This window comes from Juglans regia, chromosome 7, assembly GCF_001411555.2.
Source record: "Juglans regia cultivar Chandler chromosome 7, Walnut 2.0, whole genome shotgun sequence".
Lineage (NCBI taxonomy): Eukaryota > Viridiplantae > Streptophyta > Magnoliopsida > Fagales > Juglandaceae > Juglans > Juglans regia.
This window is the reverse complement of record NC_049907.1, coordinates 18,643,788-18,658,563: the sequence shown is the minus strand read 5'-3', so window position 1 is coordinate 18,658,563 and position 14,776 is coordinate 18,643,788. Positions and strand designations below refer to the sequence as shown.

General features: G+C 34.8%; 1 protein-coding gene across 1 annotated transcript; it reads left to right on the top strand.

Moving 5' to 3' along the window:
* The first annotated feature begins 7,413 nt into the window (after window positions 1-7,413).
* On the top strand, window positions 7,414-12,120 carry LOC108986058 (UPF0481 protein At3g47200-like). The gene is made up of 2 exons (XM_018958573.1): window positions 7,414-7,944; window positions 10,747-12,120. The coding sequence occupies exons 1-2, from the start codon at window positions 7,414-7,416 to the stop codon at window positions 12,118-12,120; spliced, it is 1,905 nt and encodes a 634-aa protein (XP_018814118.1).
* Window positions 12,121-14,776: the final 2,656 nt, after the last annotated feature.

The window sequence follows — 14,776 nt, the reverse complement described above, 5'->3', positions numbered from 1 at the left end:
AAATATATACTCGATTAGCTATCAGAAGTTAGACTATTGGAGTGTAAGCCTGCCGACACCCCAATAGTTCAAAATCCCAGACTTGGTATTTATACTGACCAAGTACTCACAGATAAAGGGAGATATCAATGATTGGTTGGTAAGTTAATTTACCTCTCTCACACTCATCCTAACATTGCCTATGCGGTAAGTGTTGTAAGTCAGTTTATGCATTGCCCGAGTGAGGATCACATGGCTGCCGTGACTAGAATACTGAGATATCTGAAATCATCTCCTGGGAAAGGACTGATGTTCTCAAAGAATGATCACTTGAGAGTCGATGGCTACACCGACGCTGATTGGGCAGGAAATCTCTCGAATAGAAAGTCAACGTCAGGTTATTTCATGTTTGTGGGAGGCAACCTGGTCACATGGAGAAGCAAGAAACAGAAGGTTGTGGCACTATCAAGCGCAGAAGCTAGGTTCCGTGGTATGGCTAAGGGGTTATGCGAACTCCTATGGCTGAGAAGATTGCTAACAGAGATAGGCTTCCCTCCTACAACCGAGATGAATTTGATTTGTGACAACAAGGCAGCTATTGATATCTCGCATAATCCAGTTCAACATGACCGCACAAAGCATGTGGAAGTGGATCGGCATTTTATCAAGCAAAACCTTGAAGCCAAGATAATCAAATTTCCATTTGTTAAGTCTGAGGATCAATTAGTAGATATACTCATAAAGGCAGTATCAAGCAAGGATTTTTACAACTCACTTGTCAAGTTGTGCATTCAAGACCTGAATGTACCAACTTGAGGGGGAGTGTTGGCGTGAGCTGTAAATTAGAATCAATCTGTGAAGTATTTTAGGATAGAATTAAAATAGAATTATTTCCTTTCTAAGCTACCCGAAACTGAAGCCATAAAATCTGGGTAGTGATACTAGTTTGTATTGCATATATAGTTTGTATACGATAGAGAAGTAATATACAGAAAAAAATACAAGAATTCTTTTTGACAAATAGTGAGAAAGGTACGTACCTACTTGTTTGCCAAATTAAATCTTTACTACGTGCATGCAATTAAGCTCCAAAGTTATTGCTGGAATTGGACATGATGAATTCGAACGTTTGGAATCAAAAGAGAAAAATGGAGTATGGATTTTGGGTTTTGTTTGTGTTGTGTGGCTTGAGATTGAGAGAGAGGGAGAGTATGTTGTTGCATAAGAGTCGGAGTTCAAAGCGGGGGGTAACAGCGATATTTTGCTTAAAATAGCGTGCCATGAATTCAAAGGTAAGAGACTTCAAAGGTAAGAATGTGATGTCTTAACTCTTAACTAAGTTATTAAGGGCTCGTTTGGATGTTAAACTGCCCTCAACATCCAACACACGGTTTATACAGTTGGAGTCTAGTTCAAAATTGAATTCATGGTTCAAAATTGAATTCATGGTGGGCCCATAACTGACAAACATTAATTGCCAAACACACGGTTTTCCATCTTTCTCGTAGGGCCCTCATATTGTTTATTACTTTTGCATAATTGGTGCCATGGTTGCAAGTGCAATTTGTACAAAAAAAATTTGTCTTTTGCACTGGCAGTGAGAATGAATGTTAGGTGAATAGTGGATCTCACAAAACTTACCTTAACATCCAAACACACCTAAATTCATCTCAAGTGGATCCCACAAAATTCACTCAACCATCTCAATGCACTACTATTCATAAAAAAAAAAAACTTAATTCAACATCCAAACACAACCTAAAAGAAAACTCTTTCTTTTTTCTCTCTCCAATACTGCATTTTCCCCTCCATGTGTCATACAATTTGGGGCTTCTTGAATTTGAAGAATGAAATGAAGAATCAAGGAGTATTTTTTATTGTGTCAATTTTAAAGCAAATTATGCTTCAAAGAAACTACTCTTTAATGAAGACAGCGACATGCAAAGTTAATTATGCTTTGAGAAATAATATTTCCAGTCTTAGAATGTATAAGTATCGCATATTTTCTTTATAAAAATTTATTAAATCTAGGATCTAAATAAAAAAAATTATATTTTTAATATTAAATCTCAAATTTTTCAAAGTCCTGTCAAACAACTACATATGACGATTTAGCTGGGCCAGTCAAACTTACTTGGGTCATGGGAGCGGCCTTTGACCCATATGTCTATATGTTTTTCCTCTTTATGTTTCAGGCCACCAAATTCTACTGCTCGTACAATCTGGGCTTGTATTCACGCAGATTTGCATCATGGACTGAGCTGCACCAATTTATTGGGGCTTTTCATTGGAGATAATTTTTTAATTTAATTTATTTTTTTGGTAACAGTGGTAACAAATTATCTGAACATGAATCATGTAAAAGTCACTTCGATTTTAAAAGAAAGTTCTTAAATTATCCATCTGATCTACAACAACAAGCCAACACACGTTAGGTTAGGGACGATTCAATCTCTAATTATAATAGTATCATCAAGAGATACAGTCTTTTATAAGTATCTTTATATATTACCAATAAATATAATATTTTATTAAATATATATTTTATATCATAAGGGCCACATCAAAACTTAATGGTAACTATTAAAGAAAGACTGATCAAGTCGTATGCGAATTTGTATTTTAAAATAATATTAATGAGCGATCAATATTTTAAAATAATTGAACATGATGGTAACTATCAGAAAAAAGCCATTCCTTGCTTGTCCCTTCATGTATAGAGTCGCGTTAAGCAAATTCTTAATTTTCTAGTGGGGTATGTTCTTGTTTCTCAATAGTTTGTAGCCTAAAGACGTCATTTGGATTTGGCTACGTAATCCTAAAGAAAAAATCTATTCATCATCCCAACTTCTATCATCCTCCCATCATCCCATGATGTGGCATTAAATGATAGGGTTACAAGTGAAATGTAATAAATAATTTCCAATCACCTAACGCCACATCATAGGATGATGGAAGGATGACAAAAATTTGCATGATGAGTAGCATTACTCAATCCCAAATTATAGAACCTTTAACTCACAGAATTTTAAGCTTTTTCTTAATATGCATGTTGATGTCGTGTTTCGCAATCCAAACAACTCTATGACGGTCGATCTGTTCTTGTAAATATGGAGAAATGAGGGCTCGGGCTCGGGGTGATGAGAAATACCTCCAATACCTAAGTCAGCTTTAGGTTCTTAGTCTATGATTTAAAGGAGTTCAAATGAAAGTATTTAAAGAGTTTCTGCCCCAGCAAGGGGGGGATATATACCTGATCAGAGTGGTCCCATGGCAAGTTGATCGTGACAATGTTGCTCCGTACTCAGGTCGTGCTTTCTCCCCACATTCTACCACGCGATAGGTCGTCCATGCCCTATAGTGACAATTGCTAACAATCTAGGGTTCATTTCGTGGCGTGTCCATCCTCGTCCTTTATTAAATGCAACGTGGTCTTGGCCTGGCACGCCCATCTTCCAAGTCTGTCTAGCTATCGGTATCTAGGAACTAGGGTTGTCCCTGACACTGTGTATGTGGATTGTCAACCTGTAGTGGTGTCAGGCTTTCATGATTCACGTTTTGCACATCTGACTTCACTACTCCTCTTTGGGCTTCCTGTGCTAACCCTACCCATCTCGGCCTGGCCCATTCTATCCTTTTGTACCGTTTTCCTTCTTCTGGGCTAGCCTTGGAACTATCAGTGCCTCGCTGGCTGGGCCTATGTGGTTTGGCAAGATACTAGGAAAGACCTCCCTCATAGTGCACTTTCTAGACAAGCATCAAATATTTCTTTTCCAGGCATTGTTTCAACTGAAAAATCTTGAAAATCGATAGTGGAGTCTCCAATAACATTTTGTTTTATCTTTCCATTATTCCCCATCTCTCGTATTGCATTCCGCTTCTTGATCTTCCTCCCCTCTCTAGCTAATTGTTTAATTTTGAACTTTTTAAAGTTAAATTTTTTCAGTGAGATTTTTTTTTTTTAGTACTGTTAAAAGGAAAAAAAAAAATTAAAGTGCTACTCGCCAAAAAATATTTCAAGAAAAAGGGAGTTAATAGGTAAAAAGCGAATATTCTTACTTACAATCCTGTTAAAATAATGCAGTGAATATAATTTAATAAACATAAAGCTAAGCCATTATTATATCTTATCATCAGACGTCGTCCCAGTTTTATGCATGGACCACGCACGCGTATACATACAAACATGCCCAGCTAATTAATTTGATTCCAATGTATTTTAGAATTAGGTTTTGAAAAGGATGTTTAATGCACCGATTTGAATATGGATTGAATTAAAATCAACTCAGTTTAGCATAATTTTAAACTTTTCTAATTTCCAAACACTAATACTCAACTCTCATATCACTAAACTCATGACTAAAAGAAAAACAAACATTTGTGACCGATTATTTGTGACGATAACAATTATTTGTGAAAAAATAGACTCATTTTAGCAGGAGATAATCATTTATGCTGAAAATAACTGGTTACAAATAAACAGTATCATCTCAACTCAAAACCTCTTTACACGTAGAATCCACAACTTTTTTCAACTCAACACCTCTTTACACGCTAGACCCACAATCTTTTTCAACTTCCCAGAAACTAAATTCTTCTAATTAATTAACATTCAAACACATTTAAACTCATTTTAGGTGAGTTTCATAAAACTCACTCAACTATCTCAATTCATTATTATTTATAAAGAGCTTAACTCATTTTAACTTAACTCAACATTCAAACGAGACCTAAATGATATATTAACTAGTGGACAAAATATACCCACTTGTCTACACGAGTCACTGGATTGGCAGAATCCAACTGGGTTTCAGACCATATTACTGTTGAGTTAATTAACTCAAATGATTAAGATGACAGATCTCATGTCATCTTCTACAGTATATAGACCTTACCTGCACAAGTGGTCACATGGTGGAGACCAATTGGATTTATGATCATATTATTCCATATATAGTTAATTAATTCAACTTATGACCAAGTCTTGCCGTACTTGAATCCAATTGGGCTTAAGATAGACTATATATATATATATATATATATATATATAGAGTACGTTAATTAGCTTAGATCATGATTAAGATGACAAAATATACGGTACCTACTTGTCAACACTAGTCACGATTGATTGCGTTTAATTCAGACCGTATTATATATATTTGTGATAAATTAAATCAAATGTTTAAGGTTTAAAAAATATAACCACTTGTCTACACAAGTCACTCGGGGTCAATCAATATTAAATATTGTATAGTAGTTACTTAACTCATGACGATGATTAAGGTGACAAATAAAATATATCTACTAGTGATCTACACAAGTGACTCGATGGAATCCAATTAATCACACCGTACCATTTGTTGGATCATTTATAGTTATTAAAAACACTCAAAACATTGCTAATAAATTTTGATGTTAGCTGATATAATAGATTTTCACATGATCAATGATATGTTCAGTGGGTCAGTAAGTAGACTAATAAGTCTTTTTCTATAATTGTAGTGTGGATCGATGATGTTTAATTCATGTAATATATAGTATGATCTTTTATTTTTTTTGAACAATTAATATACCAAAAAAGTCTAAAGTTATTCTAATTACTTACTAGTTGAATACACTACAACAAAAAAGAAAAAAGAAAGAAAGAAATGTCCAAGAAAAAAGAGAAAGGAAGAACAGTACTGCCATAGTGCACATATAGTTTTCTATATATTCTCATATGAATAATAATGTTATTTGAAGGCCTTTATACCACATACCATCCACATGGCATGATTTAATTTGTAAGATTCAGTAGCTAATCTAGTCCACCCTCCCAAGTCAATGTTTCCTTCGGTATATATAATTATCTGCATAATATTGGAAACTCTCATCTCAAGCCTTTTTTTCCAGAGAGCAGGAGAAGCAATCTGCAGCAGGCAAATTATCAAGCAAGTAAGTCCATTTCCTTTTGCTTATTAAAAAAACACTCAGACAGCCACGCCATCTAATTAACCTTTCTTCTTTTCTGCTTTCTTTTGTGATTTTTTTCCTCTAACGTACTAAAACATTTGGCCATTTTTTTCTGTTCTGCAAAGCCTAAAGAAAGAAAAAAAATAGTTTGCATTGCTTAGCATCTCTACTCTTCAATATTCACTTTAATTGGTTCTATTCATCTTCTGAGGTACTGCTAAAGCTGAACTATTTGACAACTCGACGGTATATAGAAGTATTCTAAAAAGTTATGATTAAGATGAATCGGTATATGGATTTTACGAATAGTTATTACTAGATTCTTAGTTAATTATTATTATTTTATTTTTATCAATTCACAGTACTGTTCCGACTTCTGAGTGTGTGAGTGTGTGTATATATATATATATTTATATAGGAAAATTCTATACACCATATTATCATCCCATTTTCATCTTATTAAGTAAAATGTGGCACATTCATTACCATTAAATGATCATTTATTACATTTTTTTTTTATCTAATGGTTATGAATATGACACATACTACTTAGTATGATCAAAATAAGATAAGAGTGTGGTGTATAACATTACTCATTTATATATATATATACATATCTATATATATATGTTTTGGTTGATTTCATGATAAATACAATGTTTAGATTTAATTCAGAGTTCTAGATCTAGTATGCCCCATGATATCATTAATGAGGAGAACTTTTCAATTGAAGAAACTGATAATGTTAATTTTAATAAATGGATTATTCTAAATATTGATGCTAAATCCATTTACAAAACCAGTTGGGTTCAATCTACTTTTAAGACTAAGTTTACACAACACACACACACACACACACATATATATATATATATATATATATATATATATAATCAAGATTTAAGAGCTTCGCAATGAATTGATACATAATCTAAATTACGGGCCTCATCCCATTAGCAAGAATAGATTTTTCACTCTGCTTTTACGAGAGTAAAATTCCCACTCAATTCATCGCCTTCTTTTGCACCCAATCTAGGTGCTTTTCCACTGGCGAAGGAATAGAAAGATAAAAAATAATTCTCACGATGAAGAATTGAACCTAAGCCAAAGTACTAAAAATATCACTCTTCAATTTTATTTTACAAGTAAAATAAATGGAAAGGAAGAAACAACGAACTAGATAAACTGATGGATGATTTCTAGCATAAGCACCCAGATTATATTATATTAGTAGAAAATTTTGTCTTAGATAAATGTCATTTCTTTTATGGAAACTTGCATAAAACTTAATGAAATTTGTATGCAAATAATTGGAACAGATGTACTATTTCTCTAGAATATATACGAGACATGCACTCTACATTTGTTTAATAAATAAAAAAAGGCTTCTATATACATTTTTATCAAAAGTTTGTTAATATTAGTGAGAATTTGTATGCTTTGTATTAGGAACAGAGACTTGAACTAATTCTCTACAGAATAATGGATGGAGATGCTCCCACCAATCATATTGAGGCGGCTATTGACATAAAGCTACGTGGCTTGAGTAATGCTCATAAAGACCATCCTTGCATATTTAAAGTGCATAAGCAATTACTTAAGGTAAATGAGAATGCTTACACACCCGCGCTACTTGCCATCGGTTCTTACAACGACAATGGCCAGGGGCATATGGAAGAGCATAAACTTCGGTATCTGGAGCAAATGCTTGAAAGGAGAAATGAAATCAGTCTGGAAGAATACATCAATGCCTTAAGAAATTTGGAAGTAAGAGCCCAGAATTGCTATGCCGAACGCATTCCCCTGGAAACAAATGAGTTTGTAGAAATGATGCTACTTGATGGGTGTTTCATCATTGAGCTTTTCCGAAAGTATGAAATGCGGAATCTAATTGATGAGCATGATCCAATCTTCCAAATGAGCTGGATGCTTCCTGAAATAGCCCGTGATCTATTGTTATTTGAAAATCAACTTCCATACTTTGTTCTTACTACATTGTTTGAGATGAGTGATGTAACACCCCGTATTTTAGTGTAATTTTTTTACTGAAGGATTTTTATTATTTATTCAAAAATTTATCCTTCTATTTTAAAATTGGTTGGATTTTTTTAGTGAGTTTATTTCTATGATTTTAATTTGTTAAATTGGTGAAAATTATTTTATTGTGTGCTTTCTTGATATTTATTTATTGTTATGCATTTAAATTGCTTTTAATATTTAAATTAATCACTGGGTGATTTAATTATTTCAATTTGACTTTACCATTACGTTTAAATTATTTTATTTAACTTATGGTTTTAAAATCGTTTCCGTTGGATCATTTTCGTGACCCAAATTATGAGGATTGGACCTCATTTCTTTTCCCCTCTTTTTCTTTCCTCTCCTTTTCTTTTCCTTTTTTTTTTCTTTTCTCCTTTTTCCTTCGGTTTCTTTCTCTCCCGCGCGAGCCCGACCCTCTCTCTCTCCCCGTGCGACTTCGGCCTCCACCCAGCCCACCGCCGTCGAGCCGCCGTGGTCGACACCGCCCCCTCCTTTTGGTTACCCTGCCACCGGCGACCTCACCCTACCAACCTCACTTCCATCCGAGCCACCGTTAGCCTCCACGCACGGCTTGAAGCCGCGGCCTTCACCTCCTTCGCGCGCCGCCGTCGCGCCACCATTGGCCACCATCTTCCTACCACTTCATCCCCGACCTCTTGGCAACCCTTTGGACCCAACCCCGGCTCCGATCCGTCACCGGTGAAGCCCCACCAAGTCCATTTCCGATTTGGCATTTTTGGCCTTAAACCACCATTTGCGCCGTCATCCACGGCAAACCACCACCACCATTGGCTTCACCGACCTCTCTAGGCCCTACCCTATCATTTTGGGGTCTTCGTTTGTCTCCGTTGAAAAGTGGGTATTTGTGACCCACGGCCACAGTGTATTTTACACTGTGGTGTTGCTCAGACGTTGCCTTTTTCAGTTTCGTGATCCTTCGGAAATCATTATATAGCAATGTAAGTATTTTTTTCAAAGAATTCTCGTGAATTTAATGTATTTTTGCACTAGCACATTACACTGTATTTTAATTGCTGGTTGGTTTTGCCGGACTGAGTCCGAGGAGTAACGGGGTTGATTGGATTGGGTGATGGAGTTGTTAGTATGATTGGTTTAGACTATGAGATTTGTTGGCTGTTCGGGTTTAAATATTGGTGTTTTGTGTATGACGTGGGTTGTGGTGGATATTGGTGATTTTATGAAGTAATGATATACTTTGGGATTATGAGGATTTTTAAGTTTTGAGAAATTAAGATAGATTATTTTAGAAGCTTAGGCTTAAATATGGAAATCCGTAATTGGTTGAAAACTTACGGAAATTGTGTGATTATTTTTTTATAGGTGACGATTATTAGTCGACTCAACATTTTTTGAAGAAATTTCTGAAAAGCTAAGAAGTCCAGGTAAGCGGGGTTCATATACTAGTTTTGCATAAAAGAAATAAAATGAGGTTGACTTTGAAAATAAACGTGTTTGTTTTTGAAAAGAAATGAGCTGAAAACAACCTCAGATGTTTATTCTGCATATGCATAAATTCAATATAAGAGAAAGTATTTTTCTGTCATGACTGGTGTAGACATGAGCTAGTTTTGTGTACTTTATTTCTGAACTATGTAAAAGAGCGAATATGAAAATCTGGAAGTTTTGTTATGAACAAATGAGGATATTTTGTTTATGTTTATCTCCAACATGTGAAATTATCTGAAGCTTTTCAGTGTTTTGTTTTGATATGATGTGTCATCTGAAAATCTTGGCATGAAGTTCTGATTCTGTATATGATTGTAATCGGATTTTCGATGAAATCCGTTCTGTTTCTGTTAAGGCCCAGCCACGGGTATAATGGTGGTTTATAACCCTACCACGGGGGTGAAACATGGTATACGGCCCAGCCACGGGTATAATGGTGGTTTATAACCCTACCACGGGGTGAAACATGGAAAATGGCCCAGCCACGGGTATAATGGTGGTTTATAACCCTACCACGGGGGTGAAACATGGAATATGGCCCAGCCACGGGTATAATGGTGGTTTATAACCCTACCACGGGGGTTAAACATGGTATTGTCCCGATGTGATATTAAATGAAGAGAAGATTATAATGTTTCAGTTTAGAAATGTCAACGGAAGTTCTTTTTGGAATAAGTTCATTTTTCTGAAAATTTCGCTCTAATGTTTTTGTACAAGTTTTGTTTCTTCATTCTGAAAGTAAATGTTCTGTTCGGCTTATCAAATGTTATAAATGCTCATATTTACATGCTAGTATATGCTCTCTGCTTACTGAGTTGTTGATAACTCACCCCGTTAATCTTCATAATATTTCAGATGACATCGATGGCTCAGCTGAAGATCAGTATTAGAGTCTATGGAGAAGATTAGCATTGTTTTGTTGTTGGGTATCTCATGATATTAGTGTTGGTGTTGGAGGTTAATTATTTTTCTTAAGTTTGCTTCAATGGATTTAGACGGTTTATGGATACTTATGTTAATGTTATATTATTTCTAGTTGTTATTTGAGACATGAAGAAGAGTTGATTTTATTTGGGTTGTTAGATTGAATATTGGATAGATGAGTTTATTTGATTTATTTAATTGAAGTATATACGTCAGATTTGAGGTTTGGGAAAATGGATAAATTCTTGAATTTGGAAGTACTCTAGCCTTGTTAGAGTTGATTATCAGGTTTTATGAGTTAACTCTCCGGACCCTCGGGGTCGGGGTGTTACAAGTGAGAACCCATCCAGACATTCTGGAGAAAACACTGTTGATATTGAGCAGATCTGTGAAATTACGCCCTGTGGTGAAAGCTCAGCCTCCATAGATCAGAATGTCCGAAGACGACTTGGTGATCTTGCCATTTCTTTTTTCTCTGGCTCATTACCATTTCAACTGAATGTCAATGGATTAAGTTCTTCTTCAACCACAACTATTAAGCATCTACTTGGTCAGACGCATACAACTATCACTCCTACACTGGCAAAGCTGGTAAATGAGCATCTAAAGGTTGTAGACAAAGTCATGAAGAAGGTAGAATTTAAACATCTACTTGATCTGATATATACATTTATCAAGCTTTCAGTACTTGATATGGAAGTAGATCGTGCCATAGAACGTCACGAGGTTGCAGTTAAGCTCAATATAGGAGACAGATTTAAGCAATATTTATTTGGCCTGATACGAAGTGTTGTAAGTCTTTTAGATGAAAAACTCGAAAAGATGAAGGGCGGCTATAAGAAAGTGAATAAGAATGATGGCTGGAATGAGGATGATGGCTCAATACCATATGGAAAGGAGCTTCGTGAGGCTGGAGTAGAATTTGAGATGGCAAAGAAATTTAAGGATAAATTACTGGAGAATAAACGCTGGAAGTCAATATCTGATGCCATTGCATTTCAAGAGGTTGGAGTTGAGATCGAGAAGGCAGAGAACTTTATAAGGGAGCTATCTCATCCAAATAGGAATAAAGATGTGAAGAAAAAACTGATTGAAAACTGGAACACAATTCCTGACGGAAGAGAACTTAGAAAGGTTGGAGTCGAATTCAAGAAGGCAAAGAAATTTGTGGCTACAAAAGATATGATGAAGTCAATATATAATGCAACGGCGCTTAAAGAGGCTGGAATCAAATTCCAGAAGGCAAAGCATCGTACCACATTTGCCTGCATAAAGTTTAGCAATGGGGTATTGGAAATACCGCCTTTGAGAATAGAAGATGAAACTGAGTCTTTCTTACGGAATCTAATTGCATATGAGCGATATAGTCGGCCACACACTGATATTAGTCCAGAAACTAATATTGATTGCGTTACCGACTATGCATGCTTCATGGATGATCTCATTAGCTCTCCAAAGGATGTTGAATTACTTCGTCAAAATGAAATTATCGAAAATTGGTTGGGTGATGATGAAGTTGCTTCCAGCATGTTCAACAAGCTTTGTCACCATGTTGTTTCAGACTATCCGGCCCGCAGTACTTTTGCTCAAACTTCCATTGATATGAATAAGCACTGCGCCAAAAGATGGAATGTATGGATGGCAACATTAAGGCACAATTATTTCAATAGTCCTTGGTCTGTGCTTTCAGTCTTGGCGGCTATCTTAGTGCTTGGACTTGCAATTTTTCAGACCGTATTTTCCATTATTAATAATTAGGTTTTCATTTAGTGTCTTGATTAATCTTATTGTTGTCTTAGTTAATGTAATATAATTTTGTCCAGTAGTGCAAGCATATTTGTGAGTGAGGCTAGAGTACTTTTATTAAGACGTTATGCTAAGTGTGAAATTTCTCATGTTAGGAGAAATGGTAATATCATAGCATACTTGTTAGCAAAAAATACTCTTTCCAGTACTAATTTCATTGTAACAATGAAGGAGTCTCCTCCATGTATCTCATCTGTGATTTAATGAAATGTGAGAAGAGATTTCCTTCGAAAAAAATAGAAATTAAATGAGTTATGTGAGTCCTTATAACCAAGTCTTTCGTTTGAATTATGAATGACCTTTTATTAAATAATATTGTGGAGGACACATCTACTATATATACTACACATGCTTGATTCTTAGCACAAGCCTGAACAGATGGGGGGATAGTCATGGAAGTAGAACTTTGGGTCAATCCTAAATGTCGAAACAACCTGTAATTGAATGTATAATTATAAACTTTCCTTGAAATAACTAGCAAGTTAGCTTGTAGAATTTTCTCTTACATGGATAACGCATGCATGACTTTTATAATATAGAAGTACTGGTAGCCGGCGGCCTGAGTTGCCACGCTGATCTGGTGGCTAGCTTAAAAAGTCTTTTTTTCAAAAAGCATAAAAATTATCTTTTAATATTAAAATATATTTCTTCTTCCATCTTTCTAGTATTAGACGGAAGGTAGAGCACTTTACAAAAGAAGATAAGGAAAATATATAATCTACTGGGTTTGAGGATGGTATGTGATCTCCATAAAGAGAGAGAGGGTGGCCCAATGACTGGCTCAATACTGTGGTAACAAACTCTTGAAGGAGTACAAGATTATATAATTTTGATGATATTATAACCTTGATTTCAGTTTAATCTAATTTTAAACTGACATTCAATTTTCAAATTATTAAACTTATCTTAACTTAAAACTTTTTTACACGTTGAACCTATAATTTTTTTCAACTCAACATCACTTTACACGCGGGATCAATAATCTTTTTCAATTTATCATAAATACATCTAAACTGATCTTAATATCCAAACACATCTAAACTCATATTAGGTAAGCCTTACTAAACAAATTCTACCGTCTCAACTCATTATTATTTATAAAGAACTCAACTCATCTCAACTCTGCTCAACATCCAAACGAACCTTAATATTCTTTAAATAAAAATGTAAATGTAGTTACTTTATGAAGGAATTAGGTGAGGGAAAAGAAAAGAAATATTAGTTATATTATATATATATATATATAAAGAATGAATAGTGCATGCCAAATAATAAAAAAAAAAATCACTTTAGTTTGATATGTACTTTATCGTTACTGTGCAAGATCTAATGGAGACCTTATTTTAACATATAAACTATTTTGCATATATAGAAATATCCTTGCCAATATGTTGTGGCTGCTTGCAGGAAATTCCTAACAGAAAATTCATGTACTTAGCTATTTTGGTCACGTGTTGATAGGTTATGATTTGTTGAAGTGTTGGCGTGTCGATCACCATCATTTTATTTAAAATTAATTACATTTTCAATTTAAACGTAATGGTTAGGATTTAATTATTATTGATAATAAATTGGTTGCGTGGTACTGTTTTATATTAACTGTAGTTCCTAATAAAGGATGCAATTTAAAAAATATAAATATGAAATTATCATTTATCCAAAAGGTTAAGTCAATGAGAAGTGATCATAGATTTAATTATTTATAGAATAATGCTACTGGGCCTCTAAACTTTACTATTCAGATGGTCCTCTTAATGATTTATTAAAAATGTAAGGAAAATACAAACACAAAAGAGATAAAGGAAATTCGATATTCAAGTTTTCTTTTTCTTTTTTAATGTTTCACGAACCCCTTTTATACAACTTTGAATGGCCAAGGTCGTTTGGACCAACACTTTGGTTTCTCACAAAGAGAACCAAGGATCGAATCTCCCTCTCCCGTGTATAAAGAAAAAAAAACACAGAATGTCGTTATTCTCTCTACCTTTCGATATGCACCATAACTACAAGAAACATCACTTTTTCAAACGGTTTAGTATTCATCTTTTCAAGTGCCAAAGCTGAACCATTTGAAAACTCTGCGATATAAGTCACTACAACATATATGGGTTTTTTCCACGAATTCTTTTTCCAAGATACATGATCATGGCAAATAGTAGGCTGATGGCACGAAAACTGTTCGCGGAAAAAAAGTAAAGCCTTTTGCCATGAGATAACGTTGGCAAGTAAAACTTTGTGAGAAAATAGTCTTTTTCCACGAAATAAACACTTTTTACTGCGACTAAAAATCGTAGCAAATAAACTTACCAAAATTATCTCCCTTTCGTGGGTTATTAGTTCTTGTCACAAGGTTATCAATTTTTTGCGTCGATATTTTCTCGCCGCAAATAGTCTTAACCAGATTTAAATTGCTCTCGTGGGTAACGAGTTTTTGCGACGAGATTATTATTTTTTTCGGTGACTATTTGTCGCCACAAATAGACCAACCTTTTTAATTCTGCGTTCGTAGTATTTGTGGCGGTGTAAAAAGTATTTGCGGCGATAAGAAGCCGCCGCAAATGCTAATAAAATTAAATCCCCCGCTCCGTTCTTCCCCCCCACCCAAACA